At 41.7% G+C, this 19855-nt stretch overlaps 2 protein-coding genes across 7 annotated transcripts in view; one reads left to right on the forward strand and one right to left on the reverse strand.

Annotated features, from left to right (window-relative positions):
- Positions 1-19855, forward strand: part of wdfy4 (WDFY family member 4) — a 43240-nt gene that overhangs the window by 13891 nt on the left and 9494 nt on the right. For 5 of the 6 annotated variants that reach the window (XM_023283717.3, XM_055018775.1, XM_055018776.1 and 2 more), the window contains exons 20-55: positions 61-137; positions 226-444; positions 642-820; positions 918-1149; positions 1613-1764; positions 1849-1960; positions 2051-2241; positions 2340-2492; positions 2629-2702; positions 3057-3215; positions 3312-3406; positions 3505-3601; positions 3734-3933; positions 4957-5123; positions 5464-5580; positions 5662-5841; positions 5931-6089; positions 6536-6662; positions 6765-6910; positions 7157-7395; positions 7498-7619; positions 7724-7915; positions 8016-8125; positions 10542-10619; positions 10734-10925; positions 11005-11080; positions 11176-11390; positions 12962-13110; positions 13215-13329; positions 13595-13680; positions 13768-13830; positions 17099-17141; positions 17327-17446; positions 17542-17665; positions 17760-17866; positions 19141-19291. In XM_023283717.3, the coding sequence (XP_023139485.2) occupies positions 61-137; positions 226-444; positions 642-820; positions 918-1149; positions 1613-1764; positions 1849-1960; positions 2051-2241; positions 2340-2492; positions 2629-2702; positions 3057-3215; positions 3312-3406; positions 3505-3601; positions 3734-3933; positions 4957-5123; positions 5464-5580; positions 5662-5841; positions 5931-6089; positions 6536-6662; positions 6765-6910; positions 7157-7395; positions 7498-7619; positions 7724-7915; positions 8016-8125; positions 10542-10619; positions 10734-10925; positions 11005-11080; positions 11176-11390; positions 12962-13110; positions 13215-13329; positions 13595-13680; positions 13768-13830; positions 17099-17141; positions 17327-17446; positions 17542-17665; positions 17760-17866; positions 19141-19291 (5018 nt within the window). Of the gene's footprint in view, positions 1-60; positions 138-225; positions 445-641; positions 821-917; positions 1150-1612; positions 1765-1848; positions 1961-2050; positions 2242-2339; positions 2493-2628; positions 2703-3056; positions 3216-3311; positions 3407-3504; positions 3602-3733; positions 3934-4956; positions 5124-5463; positions 5581-5661; positions 5842-5930; positions 6090-6535; positions 6663-6764; positions 6911-7156; positions 7396-7497; positions 7620-7723; positions 7916-8015; positions 8126-10541; positions 10620-10733; positions 10926-11004; positions 11081-11175; positions 11391-12961; positions 13111-13214; positions 13330-13594; positions 13681-13767; positions 13831-17098; positions 17142-17326; positions 17447-17541; positions 17666-17759; positions 17867-19140; positions 19292-19719; positions 19830-19855 lie in introns of all 6 variants that reach the window. The other variant, XR_002746924.3, reaches the window with a different exon arrangement.
- lrrc18a (leucine rich repeat containing 18a) lies at positions 13728-16214 on the reverse strand. The gene is made up of 3 exons (XM_035954407.2): positions 16104-16214; positions 15925-16032; positions 13728-14872 (listed from the first exon to the last, which is right to left on the reverse strand). The coding sequence occupies exon 3, from the start codon at positions 14866-14868 to the stop codon at positions 14032-14034; it is 837 nt and encodes a 278-aa protein (XP_035810300.1). The 5' UTR covers positions 14869-14872; positions 15925-16032; positions 16104-16214; the 3' UTR covers positions 13728-14031.

Here is a 19855-nt window from a genome sequence, read left to right on the forward strand (position 1 = left end):
CTTATGATTACACAAAAAATGCACAAAACAGAATTCATTTACTAATTTCTTGCTTTGTAGCTGTCTTTTCCTGCCCTCCCTGGCAACAGTGAAAGGCGTGACTGCAGATTCGATCTCAACAGGTGGAATTGGTGGAGGTAAGTGATGAATCCAAGCATTTAATATTCACAAATTTGTGACTTAAATCTGAACAAAATGTCTAATCATCCTCCTCTCATGTTTTAGACTGTCGAGGTTTTCCACCTACAGCTGGTCTCTCATTTTCCTGCTGGTTCCAGATCAACAGGTTCAGTTCAGCCTGCGATTCTCATCCAATCCGCCTGCTGACGGTGGTTCGCCACATGTCCCGGACTGAACAACAGTACATTTGTTTGTCAATCTCCTTCTCAGCCTACGATGGCTGTCTGGTCATCTCAACCGAGGAGGAAGCATTTACATATCTAGGTTAGCGCAATAAAAGTTCAGTCAATATTGGTGAACCTTGGTGAACTTTATGGGGCATTTCAAATGACAAATCGAAAGAATTTGCTTACCTTTCAGAACTGTCAGCCGTTTCTTGTCAATCTAAAGTAGGACTGCGCAATAGTTACATTATCAATTTATACAACAGCGATTGTCTTTCTCTGTGTCTACTTCAACAGATATGATGGAGCCAGAAGTTTGCACTCCCACCTCTTTGCCTACATCAGTGAGGTTCCGCTGCTCCAGCATGCTGGTTCCAGGTCAGTGGCACCATCTGGCTGTAGTCATGGCCAAAGACTTGAAGAAGAGCTGTCTGACCTCAGCCTACTTCAACGGCAAAGCGGTGGGGACAGGAAAGGTATGATGAGAGGAGAGAGATGTAGAGTTGCTTATTAAACTGATTCTGATGTAGTATTTATAAATTCACCTATCATAGCATCTCCGTTTTCTTCCAGATCAAGTATATTCAACCATTTCCTGGTCAATATATCTCCATGGACCCCACAGCTGTGATCGATGTGTATGGACTGATAGGGACACCAGCTCCCTGGAAGGAACATGCTGCTCTAGTGTGGCGAGTGGGTCCTTCTTACCTGTTTGAAGAGGCTTTGAGCCCTGAGGCTGTTAGTGCTGTATACACACAGGGCACTGCATACCTGGGCAACTTCCTGGCTTTATGCAACACAGGTGAGCCACAAGGTCTTGCGTAACTCAAGATTTCTAAAGTATTTCCTCTGTTTGCTTTTGGTTAGTCTCTCACGATGTGGGTTTCAGATGCATTCTGATTTTGTAAATGTTGTTTGTTTTGGTTTTTGAGTAATGTAGTAGACTAGTAGAGTAATTTATTTCTTAATCTATTTTTTTGTGTGTGGTCTTTGCTGGGAAATTCATACTTCATCATTTCTCATGTAGTGGCATGCACGACTCACTCCATGTATGCACATTTTTTTTTTTTTTTTTTTAGCAGAACAGATGATGTGATTTGATATAGGAGCAACTTACGCACTCCTGCAGAACAACGACAGCATGCAATAATAATATTTTTGTCTTAATGTATGGTGATAGTTGTGGTGATACATTAAGTACATCTTGTCAAGCCTCACTCTTTGTAGTTCTACTTTGCCTGCTTCACCTCTCTGCTTGTATCCAGGTCATGATCCAGATGCTGAGTCGCTTCCTCTCAGGCTGGTTCCTGAGGAGAGGATCTCATTTGGCATCAACCCAGCAATTTCTGCATTAACAACTGTTGTGCAGATCCGAGAGGATTACAACGAGGTGGATTGTAGACTAATTGCTAAAGAGGTAAGGGCAAGGTGAGTCCTTATTTAACCCGTGTGTGTGTATGTGGTTTTGATGCAAAGCAGCAATCACTGTGTCTAATTACAGATGGGAATAACATCTCGGGATCACTCCACCCCCGTGTTTCTTGCTCACAACATCAGCCAGCACCTGAGCGGTACAGCTCGCACCATAGGAGCAGCCCTGGTTGGACATTTTGGTAAACACAGCAGTATTTTTGAACTGTTTCTTTGCGCTGTACTTGCTTCTTACAGGCACATGTGGTGAACTTCTGGCCTGCTCCTTCTAGGTGTGCGTACGTTCACCCCCAAGGCGGCATCCAATGGTTTTTTGTATGTCGGTGGGCCTGCAGTTGTTCTCAGTCTAGTTGCAATGGCGCCAGATGATAGCTCTTTGTATGCGGCTGTTAAAGTTCTTCTTTCTGTGCTGGAAACCAACTCGACCATGCAACAGGAAATGAACCGCATCAATGGATACAAGGCATGTTGGTAGAACAGCACCACATGATGTAAGAACAGACATCAAAAAACTTAGTTGTGATCTGGTCTTACAATACATGTCATTTGCTCTCCTTGCAGCTGCTAGCTTTCCTGCTGAAGATGAAGAGCAGTCTGGTCAGCCACCGAACCTTGCAGCTGGTTCTGTACCTCTCGAGTTCACTGGAGCTGAGCTGTGGTTCTGGCTGCATACAGAACATACCTGCTTTCCAGGCTCTGCTGTGTGACCTGGATGTAAGCATCCACATTTTAGAAAGCAAGCTTAGCAGATGTGGAGAATGCTGCAATTTTATGACCACACAGTTTTTATTTGGTAAATTAGCTATAAGCATTTTTTTCTCTCTTATTACACTACGTTTTGGGTTTTTAGGTCTGGCAGAACACATCAGACAGTCTGGACCTTGCAGTTCTGAACTACTTTGCCGAAACCCTGAAATCCTCAAGGTAATTCCCACAGTTGTCAGCATGTGACCAGACCGCACAAAATATGTAGTAGGTCTAATTTAATTTACTTTAACCTCACATGGCCAACAAGTTATGTAACACAATAAAGACCCTCTTGTTCAGGATTGACGATAGACTTTTATCGGCTGTTCTGTCAACTTCTGCAGTAGCTTGTCATCAATATCATGGAATTTTACAACAGAAATAGTCAAGGGAGTGTTCAACAGAATCAGTCACAGACACTGAAGAGGAGACTGAATGTGTGCATGGATTGTGGAATTGGATTTTCTGCCTGTGGGAGCAGATTGTGATTGATATTTACGCTTTCTGTTTGTCGTGTTGTATCCTCAACAGTGACAGCAGGAATGCGGAGGTCATGCACTCTGTGGGGCTGCTACCAAAGCTGCTGTTTGAGTTGTCTGATCCTACTGTGACTGTGCAGAAGGTTAAGATTATTTCTTGTGTCATCACGTCCTTGCTAGAGACTCACTTCAGCCCTGCGGACATCAGCAGGTGAAGTCAGAATACACCAGCAACAGCAAAGTTTCATGAATCTTTAGATCAGTTTTGAGGGGTATGTTTTCAAAATACATTCTTTTACTTGCTCAGACTTGGCCTCTTCCTGGTCTACACACTCCCTCCTTCCAGCAGCATAAACGAAAGCAGTGAAATATCTGACAGTGATCTTTCTCATGATATGTCAGGTACAGCAAAAAACACAACCACATCTCGTACGGTAGATTACACGTGTCATGGTTGTCATAAGTTTTTACTGGTACTGACCCAGACTTGCCCTCTGTAGCTCAAAGTTCTGGTCCAGCTAGCCTCATCTGGATCCGCAACCAGATGCTGCTTGTGCTTTGTGAAACCCTAAACTCAAACAGCCTTCTCATCAAAGAGTAAGTGCCATCTGTTACCTTTTAGCTAAACCAAAATAAGAGCAGAAACATATTTATCCCATATTTCATGTGTCCTAAAATAATGGCAGAAACATTAACTAAATTTGTTTGTCGTGTTTCCTTCCCCACCAGTCAGCAGAGGGTGTTTGATTCTCTGGGTAGTGATTGGTTCCTGCTCTTCCTTCAGCCCCATCTTCACCCTTCTACTTTAAAACTGGGTCTCGTCCTGCTCACACACTTTCTGTCGAGTCCCAGTCAGCAGAGCAGCTTCAGAGATGGGGTGCTACCAGGAACACTTATAGAGGGCATGGAGGAACCCTTTTCTGTCATGGGTGCGTAAAGTTGAACAATTTCTCACAGTAAAGCAGGAAAATATTTCACTGCTGTTATTTTAAATATCTCTCTGGAATCTTGCTGTGATATGAAGTAATTCTGATATACAATTCTAATGAACGCTCTGAACCTCAAAACTCACTGGCCTTAAAAACGTGTTCTTTTTTAAAGACATTAAACCATTTTTGAGAACTAGAAACCGTAAAAACGGAATCATTGGATTTTCACCTTTTCAAACGTCCTTAAATAAATCATTTATGACGGACTGTTTCAAATCTAACCAACTCTGGGCTTGAAATCATCACATTTTAACAAAATCAAAACTATTTTATTCTACATGTCTCATTTAAAATTTAGGCAAAACTAAACCAAACCATTTGCAGTAAACAGGTTTGTAGAAAAAAACAAACCACTAAAATAAAATAAATAAAAATAAATTCTGTGCTCCTCAACACAGAGATGGATTGAGAGATTAGGGACCTGTGACAAAATTTCAGGGACTTTTTGGCTGAACTACAAGCTGTACGGCTACAGCAGATTGGGGACAAGTATGGAAAGAAATAAAAAAATGTGAATAACAGAATATCTATAGTATGTGAAGCTACCATTTTTATCCAGTGATCGAAACACTTGCAGGCAATTGGAAAAATCTTTTTACATGATGGTTAATTTTTTTTCAGTTTTTGTACAATGAATAAACAAAAAGTCAGTTTTGTTGTTTCTTTTTTATGATTTCTGGTGTTATATGTTTGATACATTTGATAGAAGATATTTTTGAGTTCTCTCTACTTTTAGCCATGGTTTTGCTATTTGAGGTGTTGTATTTGGCAATTTGTGTTGCAGTGAAAAGGCCCACAATTAGAAAAAATGTGACAGGAGCAAAAAAAACACAAAAATGCTGCTTTGGGAACAGAGGGTTAAACTACAATAAAATAGTATACTTTTAAATACTGATACAATAGTACAACCCTGCAGCCCAGTGTAGTAAACAACGCTGTCACTGATTCTTACTTTGTTACCAGACAACCTTCGAGCCCATTCTTGGTCGTATGAGTGTCTCAGCACCACATGTCCAGGCTTTGATGTTCTGCAGGGGCTGCTCATCAAACACTCTCACCTGCCTCAGGTGTATGAAGCTCTGGCTGCTCTGCTGCTGGGGAAGAGAAACAGTAACGCTGCAGAGGGAAAGGTTGGTCATTTTTTAACTTAGTGAATTATATTCTTGTACCTACCTCATTGCCATTTGCACCTACCTCTCACTTGTATTTGCACTATGTATGACATATTTGCACTAATATGTTACCAAGCTGAGTGTTTGTCTTATTTCTCTCTTTTTTTAATTTTGTATTCCCATATTGTACTTGCTATAGACATGTATATATATTTATTCCTATTTGTTAAAATATTACACCACTGTTGCACTGCCTGCTCTACGTGCCTTTTTAATTGCCCCCTGGGGGACAAATAAAGTTATCTGAATCTTCTTCTTTCATCCTTGTCATAATGCTCTTATTATGTGTCATTTATAGGCACATTTGGATGATGTCCTGCAGTCACTGATTGACAGCCAAGCAGCTCCTTCTCAGCAGCTCTGTGCTGAAGCTGCTACAGTATTGCTGGAGTTAGTCAAAGTCATCATCACTCAGGTGAGATAAGTAAGCTTAGATCTTCCCAAATTTTTTTTCACCAGTATTGTTAAAGTATTATATATTTCTGTGTATTCACAGCCTGTTTCCACAACTCGGCACATGTCAGACACTGATGCATCATGGGAGTTGCAGCTCCCAGCAAGTGTGATGCAGTTCCTTTGTCTCCTCCATAACCTCCGGCCAAGAGACCCGCTGTGGGCATCACCCACATTTCTGCATGCGCTCGCTGGTGTTGTGTACCCTCTGGAGGTTTCACAGGTTTGTGTGTTACTCTAGATTTGCAAAGCTCTTAACACTTCTTTCTTCATCTGTCTGATTTTATTTGCTGGTTTTCTCACTTCTTTCAGGGAGATCGTGAGCATTGCAGTAAGAGTGAAGGTGAGGAAACATTCAGCAATCATCCAACCAGGAAGCCGGTATTAGACTTCATCCGTATTCTGCTGATGGACAGTCTTCTTAATGTATCTGCCAGCACCGGCACACATCCTCTTATTCTGCTGCTGGAGGTGAATTCACACACATCAGTACAAGCAGTTATTTATCATATTTAATTAGTTCACAGATTACAATAAAACACACTCACATGGCTGCTAAAATTCCCTGGAAAAGGGCTCTTCAGTGTACTACAACACTGCAAAACTCTCCTTTCTCCAGAAGGTGCCACTCTATGCTCAATTACCAAACAAGGCAGAGCCAGAGTACTGCTGATGAAATTATTCACCACTAGGAGAGAGAGAATATCAAGTAGGCCGAAGAATTGCAGATTTTTGTACAAGTGTTTTAGGCCAGACAAGCTAATCCTACACGCACATCTACTCTTGCCACAAAATTAGACGAGACCTTCCCATAACTGTCAGGCTTAATAGAACAAAGATCCATCACATATTAAAATCAATTTATTGTTAATCAGTTAATTTATTTTTTTAACTACTAAGATGTTTAAAAATTGCAGTTTTGCCCTGATGGTGCATCGCTGGAGCAGAGGCAGAGTTTTCAGACTGAGTTGCTGGAGTTGATCATGAACATCATCCACATGCTCAGCCATGAAGAGAACAACACTACTCACCTAATTTCACAAGGTAGATTTAGAACATATGCTTTTCATATAGCTCAAATTGTCTTTGCAAAACAAAAAGAAAATAATCATCTAAATTTGCTGTCTTTTTTTATTTTCATCTCAGAGAATCTGAGGCCTGAAGGACAGATGTGCATGCTGATGGAGAATGTGGTGCTTTTCAGTAAGACTCTGCTGCAAAAACTTTACAGTGGAACATTCTTGGGAGACTCTGAGAGTTTGCTCAACTTCCTCGCGGATCAGATTGTGGTGGTGAGACGAGCACACACACAGACATAAGCGTAGAGGAACTTTAACACACCGAGAGAAAAATGTTTTTTGCTAAACACCTGAAATTCATAAAGTTGCAAATTTACTTAAAAATAATTTGCTCTTTGTCAGTTTAGACAGTTTTTAAAAATCGCTGTGAGCTATGGATTGCAAAAAAGCAAAATCTGACTTACATTTTATTTAAATTTTTTGCAAACTGATGACAAACATACTACTGTTTACTTTTAGGCTCTGGAGAAAGGTCAAATTCAGAAAGAGAAGATAGTGTCTGCCCTCTACGCATGCACCAATAAAGTCCTGCTTTATCTCTTGTCTCAACCGCGACATTCCCAAGAAGAAAAGGAAGCGGTCATCAGGACTTTACAGACCTTCATGGAGCGCTGGGATGTTGTCATGGCAACTTATAATGCAAATGTGAACTTCATTACTTGCCTTCTTCATTGTCTGTTACTGATACGGTCTGGCAGGTAATAGTGAAACCAACAACACAAACACAGATTGACAAAAATATGCTTCTAGCTGAAACCTGGATTCAGTGGTAATCCATAAAATTACACTTTTTTTTGTAGCTACCCTGAAGGTTTTGGATGTGTGGCACAAAAGGTGCTCATTAGAAAAACTTCATCCAGCCTGTCAGAAACCAAAACCAAACATTCAGCATGCCTCGGCAATGGAGTGGACATTGTGACAGGTATAAGGAAATATTCATTTCTTTATCCTGACATTTGTGTTGATTTTCTACATCTATAGATTTTTTTTTCTGGGTGGGTAAACAAATGTGTGTATGTTTTCCAGATGACACACAACTGGTGTCCTTGGCAGAGGCCTGCTGGTCTAAGGTCATGACAGAGAGGCAGCACATGCTCGAGGAAACCTTTAAGATAGAGATCTCAGCGAGCCCCACGGCGGAGACGGGGCCTGTCAACATGACTGACATCAGCCCTCTGTGGGAGGAGACGGCACAAAAAGCCTGGCTGCTACACACAGGTTAGCTCTCGCTGTGCTGTTAAGTGTGGAAGGAGGGGCTGATTACATGTTGGTGCCATGATCTTGATATTTAAATTCTGCTTCTAAAATATCTCCTCAGAGTCTCAGAAGAAGAAGGTGGCCAGCAGCTCTCAGAACAAGTTTGACATGATCAGCAGTGCTCTTCGCTCAGCTTTGGGCAAACAGGGTCAAGAGTCAGTGACAGTAGAGGTAAATACAATATCCCCTCAGTGTTTGCCTCTTTTGCACAGAGCAGGACAGAGAGTTGTGTATGTTTGTGTCCCATCGAGGAGTGTGGGGTTGCTACCTTCTCCCAGGTGTCTCTGCATCCCAGAGCACCATGCCAAACACTCCTCCCAAAGTCACCACTGTGCTTGTGCTGTGGGCCGTCCAGCCCTGCGGGGGTGTTTGATTATTTCTTTAAATAGATTTGGATTATCACAGCTGATTGCCCCTGAGTGGGCATTGTAATTGATATCTGTTAGGCCTATCCATGGGAACACTCACTACAACACACTGTTTGCTGCTGAAGGTTAAAGACGCGTTTATTGTTGTTTTTCCCCCCGAAACACGTGGCCCACATCATTAGTTCCCCCACAACGCTTAAGACGTCGAGCCATCTGGAGCAGGGAGCAGGGACATATTACTCAGGCACACAGGCATGAAATTACCGCGTCTGTGTGTCTGTCTCACACCCACAAAATGTGTGTGTTCTTGTTTGTGCACATCTCTTGCCCACAGAAATCGGGCTGGCAATTACAGTGGTCCCAATCTGATGAAAACATTATTCATTTGATGTTATTCTTTATCATATCAGTCTTTGACAGGCTATCAGAGAGGGTGATGAATTGTTTTTCCATCTGAGATGCAGGGAAGAAGAGGGAGGGATGTTTTCTTTCTTCCTCTCTGCAGCGTGTTGCAACTCCGAGTTGGTTGCAGCATGCAGCGAGTGTTGAACAAATAATTTTCAAATCATCAGCTATGGTCAGCCAGTCTGCTCATTTTTCCATCCATCCTCATGAAGAAACAAGTGAGTCTTTAATTAATTTCTGGATCATCAACTTATGACCTTTATTGGGCGAGTCATGAGCTTATGGGGAGTCTCTTTTCAATCACTGGATCCATAGTAATGCATTTCTGCAGAGCACTGAGCATAGTTTCTGGGTCTCAGATATCTACTTTTATTGAAAGAAAAAAAAGAGTTTTAAAGCCTACTGTAGGTAATGAATGAGAATATAGAGACAGATAGGCAAACTGTGTCCTCAGTCAAGCTTCAGTGCAATCCTCCCAGAGATTTATTTCATCAGCGAATGCAGTTTCCATAATCATATCTGTGTCCTCATATTAGAAAGATAATTAACAGCACTAATGATCACGTTAAGTTCATTACACATTCACTGCCAGCTCAGAATGAAGTTGACATTATGTTGCCTTATCATCAAAGGTGGCGTATTGTTGGGAAGTCATTAAAATGGAAATGAGTGTGATGTTCTGATGTTAATTGCAGAGGGAAGAGATGAGTTATGTATTTAATGCAGCATTTAAAAAGCCAATGAGGTTCCTATCTGCTAAATAGGGTAATTAATGCTATATATTACTTATGTTTGTCCAAATGAAGGAATGAAATTAGGAGATGATGACGCCGACTTGCTGTTTATCTGTCACAACACGGCTCTAGCTCGCAAACTTCATTATTACTCTCTTTTCTGTCTGTAATATTTATATAATCTCCCCTCAAATTACTCCTTTATTTCTTTTTCTGCACAACTTCTCATTTGGATAGGCAGTCAGTCATTCAGAGAAACAGTTTTCATTCTCCGGAGGGCTTGTCGAAGTTTGTTGTCAACTTTTTACGCATGGGTTTATTCTGAAATTATCTCAAAATTTTTGCATCTCTTGTAATACAGTAGCCGCTGTTGTCTTTTTTTATTGTATTTGAAATCAATTATTGCATTCATGGGGTTTTATACTGCAAAACCCAGAATTAGCATCTGTAAATAAGACTCGATATAAAGAGTTACTGCATGTTCATTCAGTCAATTAAATGGCTTTCCTGGGTCAGCTGTGAGGATGGACACATGTTGTTTCACTAGTCTCTCAGCGAGCACTGCTGTGATGATGGGCTTAATGAAGCAGTTAACAGTCAGAATATGATCCCAGAGTGTCTGCTGAACATGAGCATCCTGCAGTGTCAACACGATTCTGTTTTGGGTTTTTCTATTTTTTCATTTCTTTTTCTCTTTTAATCGACATAAACTGAGCCGCACCCAGCAAAAGCATAGATGCACACTTACCTTGCCCTTGACTGTGGTGTGGCTCAGTGATATTAATGTTTATGTTAATTAGATCACACCAACAAATGATTACATTTCCAGACAGGGTTATTGTAAGACTGTAGCCACTAGCTTATTTTGCCCAGTGAATGCAATTTAGAACAGATGTAATTGTATGAATGCATTGTAATTGCATGAGGAAACAACAATACCATTATGCATATACAATTTTTGTGAACATGATGTGTGTTGTGTGTGTACAATATGAGCTCGGGGAAGAGCGATTGTGCTGCCCCTCTTTTCATTTGCACCCATCAGGTTACTCTGTTTTGTTGTGGGTTTTTTTTTTGCAGGAGTTTCTGTCTTGCATGGAGTCACATCGACAGAGAGGCCACAGCATGTATGAGAATATGAGGACAAACCACTTACAGGTTTGACGGAAATTTGAACTTGAATATACTGGAATAAATTTTATTACAAAGTCAAAATGGGATCTTTAATAATGTAATCTATTCCCTTTACCCCGGTTTGTTTCTGCGTTATAGTTACGAGCCAGTGAGTGGGAGCGTGTGAGCTCCAAGTGGCTGCATGTGGAGGCCGAGCTGCTGAGGGAGAGAGCCGTGTTCGGCCCTGGCCCAGGGGTGCTGCTGAGTCAAGACTGGGTGCAAGATGCAGCAGAAGGACCCAATCGGACCAGATCACGCATCCGCAGAAAGGCTCTGAGAAGATCCAAACGGGTAAGGCTTTTTAGTGCAATGCAGGGTCCTAACTGGTGTTAAAATACGCAGTTTAACCTTTAACATGTTTTTACAACAGGTGTTTGGAACCTTGTGTCTCGGTTTAAGACCTGGCATATCTGAAGAGATCAAAAATAGAACAGAAGGTGACGCGGGTAAATAAAGTGATTTCCTGTTGATTTGTTAGATTTTACTTGGCAAAATCAGTGTGCTTCTTACTAAGGAAGAAAACTGACTTTATTCATAACAGAGCCCAAGATCCTGTGTGAGGTCGGTGCAGAGGTTAAAGAGGATGAAGAGGATGGAGGAGAGCACTGTGACCGACTCACTTTCTTCCCTGTTCTGAATGAAACCCCTGCTGTGGCTGAGGGTGTCCCCGATCCCTCCACCCCTGAACCCTGCTCCCACACACAAGACTGCCCCGACATGCGCATCATCCTGCAGAAGCTGCACCCTGGAGAGGAGGTACTGCTTCATCGTAGGGTGTGTTGGTATGCCGGCCTGAAAACAAAATGCCTAAATAAGAAGCGGAGCTCCTTCCCACCCTGCTAATATTCACAATCATAATTATCTGATGTAGACTAAGGGATTCCAATAGCCCAGCGCTGCTATCAGAATTTCATCTTTCCTCATTAGTATAATGTTTTAATGTTGAGGCCCAGCACAGCTCTTCTCATTCTTACAGTGAGCTAGAAACCAGTGCACATGTTGACAGGGACTCTCATCGCTCCGGCAACCAGCCGCGGCTTTTAATGTTTCTGACAGAAGTATTAATAAAAACAGTAGGAGGTGATGCAAGCTGTCTTACATCCGCTTAGCAAGTGTGTGATGTGTGCAAGTGTGTCCTGTTGTCTTGCAGTGGTTCAGTGCATGAGTCCTGCTGAGCTTCCTGTCAAGTGAACACAGTCATTAGCTCTGAAAAATGCACACACACGCACAAGGCTAACACAAACACACATGCAGTAACACACAAAGGGAGACTCACTCATAATTAGCTTGCCAGCGCCAATAGTGTGATTATGACAATAATGTGTGTGGGGAGAAATCAATGGTCTGACATTAGGCTCTCAGTCAATAAAAGTCCTCCTTTTCTCTCCTTCTTCCCATCATCAGCTAAATCACCCTCAGACTGATAACGCGTATCTGTCCACAGCACAGTAAGGAGATAAGGAAACAAGTTTATTGTTACGTATTTAATCTTTGATAACAATAAATTCAACTATTTTTTTCTGAAATCTAGTCATTGTTGGAGACAATAGGCCTGATGCCAGTTTGTATTCACTGCTGGAAACTGGCACAATCTGACCATGATATAGCTCAATGTAAGATTTCTGTAGCATGTAGCTGAGACTCACTCACCTTGACTCTTCAGAAACACTTTCACATGATGAGTGATATTATCCATCATAGCATGACTGTGTGTGTGCATTCAGACAAGAGGTTCTGATCACTTATCAGGTTTCCTATTGTGTGTGTGGCAGTGATTAATTCCTCTAATAATGGTCAGGCAGGACCTCCTCCTCCACCAAGTGTGTGACTCTGTGTCTGGGGCGAAAGGAGTCTGATTTGATTAGTATAAATTGTGAGGGGCCTGCGGGGATGTTGGGGCCCCATATGGTTTTTAGGCGCCGTGTCCCAGAGGCCCTGCAGAGGGGCCAGCACAGGGAGACAGCCAGGTGCGCACACTCATTGTGAAATGAGGGGAGACAATAGAATTATCCACGCATTATCGCAATGCAGTTAGCATTAGCTACAATCAGCGCTGAAAGCAGCATGTGGGTTCACTTTGGCACTGGATGAAGCGCTGCTGAACAAAAAGGGGGAGTGTTCCCTACTCCTAGCCATCAATCAGCCCTGATAATGAAGTGTTCAACTGTGTCTTTTTAATAATGATTAAAATATGTGATTAAAATGATCAATCAAGTAAAGCCTGAAGTGCCTGTGTTGCTGCCATGTCATGTCCTGAGAGAGAAATGTGCTGATGTGTATTGCACCTCTCACATGGGGCTTAATGCAGCTCTCCCCTTTCTCTGCAGGTAAAGGCTAAGATGTGTGTCGTGACAGTAAGTGGCCTCAGAGTCACAGAGGGTTTGCTGCTGTTTGGGAAGGAGAGCCTCCTCTTGTGTGAGGGATTCACGCTCAGTCCCACTGGAGATGTTTGTTGCAGGAAGCACTACCCCAGCAGGTAGGACTGCGTGTGCCTCACAGCTGTTTGCAGTTACTGAAAAGCATAGTTCTTCCACTCTGTCAGTCACTCATTCATCATCCTTTATGTCCCTTTTCTGCCAGTGTGAGAGATTCCTTTATTTCTACCATGCTGAGTAAAGAGCTGCCATCAGCCAGCTGCAGATGCTGGCTCTATGAGGACATCAGGAAGGCTCGCTTCATGCGTTTCCTCTTAGAGGTCAGACATTAAAATGGTCCCACAGACGCCTTGAGTTAACATGCATCTTAAATTTTCATCTTTAGTTGAAATACAGCCACTATATATATATATATATATATATATATATATATATATATATATATATATATATATATATATATAAATGGAAGTTGTTTAATATCCATTAGTTGATTAAGCATGTGAGTTCAAGAAAATCAATATGCATGTTAAGTTCAGGTTTAAAAATACGGTGGAAACAAATGTGCCTCCCTCTTCCTTTAAGGACAATGCTATTGAGATCTTCATGAAAAATGGATACTCAGCCTTCCTGGTATTCCTGAATAAAGACCACGTCTCTGCATACAAAAGGTACCACACTTGCACATGCTGGATGTTTAAAAGTTTTTATTTCAAGCATCCTAACACTAATCTTTCCCTTCCTCTTTCTCCCTGCAGGTTGACCGCTGTAGTACCAGCATTAAAAGGCAGAGGAGTCGCTGAGGTCATTGCTAATGCCAAGTAAGTGTTATCAGTTAGTTACAGTCTTGCAGCAATATGTGGAGAAATCATTTGTTTCATTTCATCAGTTGAAATATGAAATGCATAAAGAAAAGTGGTGAAACATAAAGCTAGATATTTTGCGTATATATTAAACTTTAAGTTGTGCTAAAATGTCTCTTCCACTTGTTTTGTAACAAGGTAACATTAGCAGCTGTCTGGTTATTTCATTTTCTTGTATTCCACCTTACCTCTTATTCTCCACACATCCTGATTGACTATAGCTATTGAGTTGGGTGTCATCAGTCCAGAAAAAGTCCTTATTCTTTTCTCCTCAAGAACATCACCACCACAACTTCCTCTTACTCCCCTTCCTCTTTGTCCTTCTGTGATAAGCCTCTCCCTCTCTGCTTTACATCTCTTAAGGCATGTCGTACAAAGACTGCTCTCATGAACCAGGTGCACATCTTCCTCTGGCTCCGCCTTTTTCTTCAGCATTCCCTTGCCATCCCCTTGAACATACGATAGAGGATTTCGTTTCACATTCACCTTGGTGAGGTTGCGTAGAACTCTCACAAACTCTGGCATCTTGATGAAGAGGTTATCAAACAGGCCTAGCTCTTGGAGGTTGTTTAGGGCCACTAAGGTGGGAGGAAGGGCGTCCAACTGATTCATTCCTAGATTGAGACTCTTCAGGTTGGTGAGGGAGCCCAGCGTGGAAGGTAAACCAGCAGAGTTTAGGCGGTTGTTACAGAGGTTTAGGTGGGTCAGTTCCACCAGATTTCCAATGGACTCTGGCACAGACTCCAGCTTGTTGCTGTGCAGATCCAGCCATCTGAGTGATGAGAAGTTCCCGATGTTGTCTGGGAGTTTCTGTATGAGGTTGCGGCTGAGGTCTAACTCGTCCACGTTGGTCAGTTTGAGGAGACACTTTGGGAAGCTGGTTAAACCCATGTTGCTAAGGGTGAGTCTCCTCTGTCCATCTGGGGTCATCCGTATTGCCTTTTTGGCAATCTTCAGGGACACCTTTGTGCCTTTGGCTCCCTTTCCTTTGGGCATGGTACTGCAACGCACAGAGAATTAACAAACAGTTCAGTTTAAAAGCCTCCTTTTTGTGACACTCTCCCCAAGAGGCTGATTTACAATAATTTATCTAATCTACACCACCGCGCAGTGCTATAGCAAATAAATGTGTTGTGTGTATGTTTATGTGTAAGTATGTGTGTGTAAGGCTGATGTGATTTATTCAGATACAAGGTCTTATGTATGGCCTGGGGCAGTGGGGAAAGCATGCTCTCTGAGGAATGAGAGCCTGAGCAGCGTGTGTGTTTCCACGTGTGTGTGTGCGCGTGTGTGTCGCAGTGTTGTGTCTGCACTAGTGCGTGCTCGCCCAGTGTTGCCCATGGGGGTATTTAAGAGCACGACTCTCTAATTAAGGCTAATGCTGGGGAACAATAGGAGAGAGGCGACACTGGGTAATACAGCAAAAACAAATGAGTGCTGATGCTCCCTCAGCATTCAACTGATTGAGTTGTTTGGCTCTTTTCAGGCAAGAAAGATGTGTGTGTCGTCGTGTGTGGGGGACATTCACATGCAAGTGTGTTGACAGACATGGATGTACTGTACTACAGTATGTGTGCGTGCACAAGGAGTCAAATCAGGACTTTGATAAATGATAGTTGGGGAGTGTTGGGAGTGTAATGAGGGCTTCGCTCTTCTCCCCTCCCTGTCTAAAAGAGCAAGGTGTGTGTCTGTTTGTGTCTGTGTTACACCCCAAGGCCCTCTCTCGCCTCATTCATCATCCTCAGGATGAGAGAGGTTATCCACTAGTGCTTGTTCCCATTATAACCTCCTATAGAAAACTATTGCATGAAATTATTGCCTGCAATTAGATAACACATACTGGGCCAAATGCAATGATTGATTTAGTGTAGGTTTACAAAATAATTTGGTCAGGAGTTATTGGTGTTAGAAACTGGGTTCACTTCACTTCATGTAACCCCCCATCCTTTAAATCTATTTGCTATATGTTTCCTTATCTCATCTTATTATCATGCTACATTCTTGTTTAAAACTTTTATCCAGATTTCAACATAGATCAAGTTATGTACTCACCATACTTTATCTCCTTTTTTTCTGGATTGATGTAAATTATGGAATTAGATGCAAACCAGCAGCTTCAGTTTCTGTGAAAGTGGTTGTTCATGTCGAAGATTCTCACCACTGTGCAAAAAGAAAAACGTTAAAACTACATTCAAAATTTGTTCAGCATGTACAAGTTGTACTAAAAATACCTGGTAATCTTTTCTCAAATGTGGTTGTAAAGGCAAGAGAAAAGATGAGGAATGCAGCTTTTGTGTATATCAACATTTGACTAGCCTCTTGTCACCAAGCAGGGACAGTCAAGGTTCCTCTTGTTTAATAGCGTTACTTAGCAACTGGGGTGCTTGACGCCAGGACTTTATTGCCGTGTTACTGGCCCACAGAGGGAAAGGAGATTTCAGAAGCAGTTGATCACTTTCCTCATTTAGATTAAGCATGTTTCATGTGTTCTACGAGTGAAACGCTTACTGGAGTGTTCAACAAGGCTGTCCTTTAATACAGACGTTTTGTCCAGTCAGTCACACTACATTCGGTAGATTTCTGTTAGATTAATTGGAAAGAGGGCATTTTGATGTAGCTGTTATAATTCTGACCAGTTTGTTGTGTGTGCCTCTGTTTGAGTGAATAGTTGTATAACCAAATGAAAAAACAGCTAGAACCAAGTTAGATATTAAACTTTTGTTAGTTTTAGCTATGAAGCAGGAAATCGGACAGAGATCTGACAACATTCTGCTGTTCCTGTTTAACCGGTAATCATTAACCTCTGTTAGGGGAATCAATGCCAGATGTAAAAGCAGGCCATTCAAAACATCACTGCACAAGGAAATATCTTGCTCCCTCTTTCAAACACCTCCATCTGTAGGCAACTCAGACAACTTACAGTCAACTGTTTTCCTCACAACCTACAGATGGCACCACGTGCTGCCTCCTACACGTATCTACCCACTGTTTCTGCTGCATACTGAAGCTCACCCCAATCCCATAACTGCTCCTACAGCTGTGTACACACACTTTCTGTTTCCTGAGTCACTCACTCACCTCCACTCTGCTGATTCTCAACTCTGCTGTTGCATTTCAACTCTGGTTGCTAGGCAACAGAGCAAGCACAAAACTTTGTTTTGGAAGGCTCTGCTCAGTGATGAAACTCTGCTGCTAATTGGAGGTGTTTGCTCTTATTGTGTTTTAGGAAGACTCCCGTGGTTGAAAAGATGGCCCTTGTTAAATGGCAGGTAATGCAAATAAAGCAGCTCCTCACTCATGTGTCATTTGTGCTCACAGATTCAGCACTCCCTCCTTTGACATCAGTAATGAGTGAATACAGTAATAAGAATCAGGTTCTAGATTAGTTCATAGCTATATCACTGTTGTTGAAGAGGCATTTATTTGCTTCATATTCTCCTTTTCTGTCCTCTAGAAAGGGGAGATAAGTAACTTTGAGTACTTGATGCATCTGAACACAATTGCTGGGAGGACGTACAATGACTTGATGCAGTATCCAGTTTTCCCCTGGGTCCTGGCTGACTATCATTCAGAGGTAGAATCTCACAAAATGGCACCTTTGTGTTGAACATTTATGTTGTGTGGACTAGGATAAAGTGTCACAGGTTTGCTTATCTCTTCCTTTGATAGACGCTTGATCTGTCAAATCCTGCGAGTTTCCGTGATTTGTCGAAGCCAATGGGAGCTCAGACAGAAAAAAGGAAGCAGATGTTCATCCAAAGATACGAAGAAGTGGACAACAATGAGGATGAAGGTATCAGTTCAGCTCAATTTTGAGTCTTTCTACCTGTGCTGTTCACTGTACTTCAGCACACTGTTTGACTTCTAAATGGTTCACTTTGTAACAGACTTGTCAGCACGATGCCATTACTGTACCCATTACTCCTCTGCCATCATTGTGGCCTCATTCCTCGTCAGGATGGAGCCATTTTCACACACCTTCCAGACACTGCAGGTGAGGCTTGGAAACCTGGAAATGTAACAAAACATCATTTGTGTGTCTTTAATATCTATAATCTGGAATTTGATATAATCAACTGTGAGGAAAAAAGAGGCTTGAACTGTTGCTGACCTATTTCCAGTAGAAACTGAAATGAAGAAACAAAGTAGTTCTTTAGAATAGAACAGTGATGGAGGGATCTCTGTGTAAATGATCTAACATCACACACCAGGTATAATACTTAACAGGCGATTTATGTTAAACAGACATATTCCTGCCAGTTAGGCTCCATAACTTCCTACATAACTCACTGCGAACATTTTGTTTGAGCATCAGCAGTGCTTCTATTAAAAGCTTAGAATGATAGAAATTAAGGTACTGAATCATGGCAGGATGAAACACTTTAGAGCTACATCACCTTGCAGAAGATGGCCAGTGCCGTTGCTGTATCATTTCTGCTTTCGTCTTTTAAGCTGAAGATCAGCACATGCCTTCACTGTCACATACATGAATAAGGAAATGTTATCGTATTCTACAAGTTTTGCCTTGATATCTTTTTCTTGAAGATGTTGAAGAAAGTTCGTGTCTGTTTTCGTTCACCCACAGGCCCTTGTGCAGACCCAGTGCTCCAGATGCACAATGACATTCATCACTTTCATTGTTTTATTTTCAAATATAATCTTGCTAATAATATGAATCTAATATGAGCTATTTTCAACTCTCCTGTTTCAGTGCTGTTTTTGGTATGAAAGCAGATTGCAGGGAGATTTTAATATATATGCAAATAATTACAGAAAGCACCTAAAAGAAGCCAATGCAAATAGCCTCACATTACCAATTTACAATACAGCATCCAGTTGATTATAATGAAAAGGCATGCATATTTGATAGTCAGAATAAAGCAATAAAGATGTTAGTCTGCTGAATTAGGATGCCTTTTTGTCTTCTGAAGCACATAACGGGTGTGTAGTAATATCCATAACCGGATTTACATCTCTAACCGAGTTTACCAGTATATATGCTATTTTTATTCATTGAGGTAATTGTTTTACTCTAAATTACATTCTCCCTCATGAGATTTCCATCAAAACTATGGAATTTTACAGAAAGATGAAAAGCTTCCTTCTAATAGTAGCAACTATTTCTTGCTTACATAATAAAATGAAGAATGCAAAATATGGTTCACTGCAGTGGATCAGGCAGACTATTTTATTAATATGCCTTTTTGCAAAGTTTGGTTCAACAGGGTGCCGGGCGTCTGACAGTGTTGTTGTCTGGTCTCCTCGCAGGGAGGGTTTGATATCCCAGAGAGGATGTTTTACAGCATAAAGAAAGAGTGGGAGTCTGCCTCCAGAGACAACATGGGAGACGTCAGAGAGCTGATCCCAGAGTTCTTCTATCTGCCGGATTTTATGCTCAACTCCAACCACATCCAACTCGGTCAGCACTACCATAAGCTGTGTATATAAAGTCCTGTTTAGATGTTTAATTTGTACAATCATCTTTGTTATATAGCGTTTTTCTATGTTTTTTGTTGGCAAATCCTATGAAAAGATCAAAGTCAACAATGTGTTAGTCTGACTTTCAGTATTTTCAGAATTCCTTACACTGTCTGTTGCTCTCAGCACCAAGTCTGTTTGTTTCTAGAAGATGTAAATTTGGTCCAAAACATACACGATCAGCCACATCATCACAACTATTTTTCGGGTATTGGCAGTAGATCCTTTGGGTCCTGTGGGTTGCAGCATGGGGCCTTTTTGATTGGCATTCTCCCTGCATATCCTTGATTGGATTAGGATCTAAGGAATTTGATGGCCACTTCTATACCTTGGTTTCTCTGTCATGTTCCTCAAATTCTTCCTGAGCAGATTTTGCAATGTGGCAAGCTGGGCTGTCCAGATAGGGGGAAGTTGCTGCTGACTTCATGTGCTGATACCATGATGGGTGTTCTTGGTCTGCAGCGATGCTAAAATAGGTGGTATGTGTCAGAGTAACCTTCACGTG

Source organism: Amphiprion ocellaris, chromosome 16, assembly GCF_022539595.1.
Source record: "Amphiprion ocellaris isolate individual 3 ecotype Okinawa chromosome 16, ASM2253959v1, whole genome shotgun sequence".
Taxonomy (NCBI): domain Eukaryota; kingdom Metazoa; phylum Chordata; class Actinopteri; family Pomacentridae; genus Amphiprion; species Amphiprion ocellaris.

Bases quoted from the DNA above. Each gene is read 5' to 3' on its own strand.
- lrrc18a (XM_035954407.2), bottom strand. From the start codon at position 14,868: ATGCCCAAAGGAAAGGGAGCCAAAGGCACAAAGGTGTCCCTGAAGATT.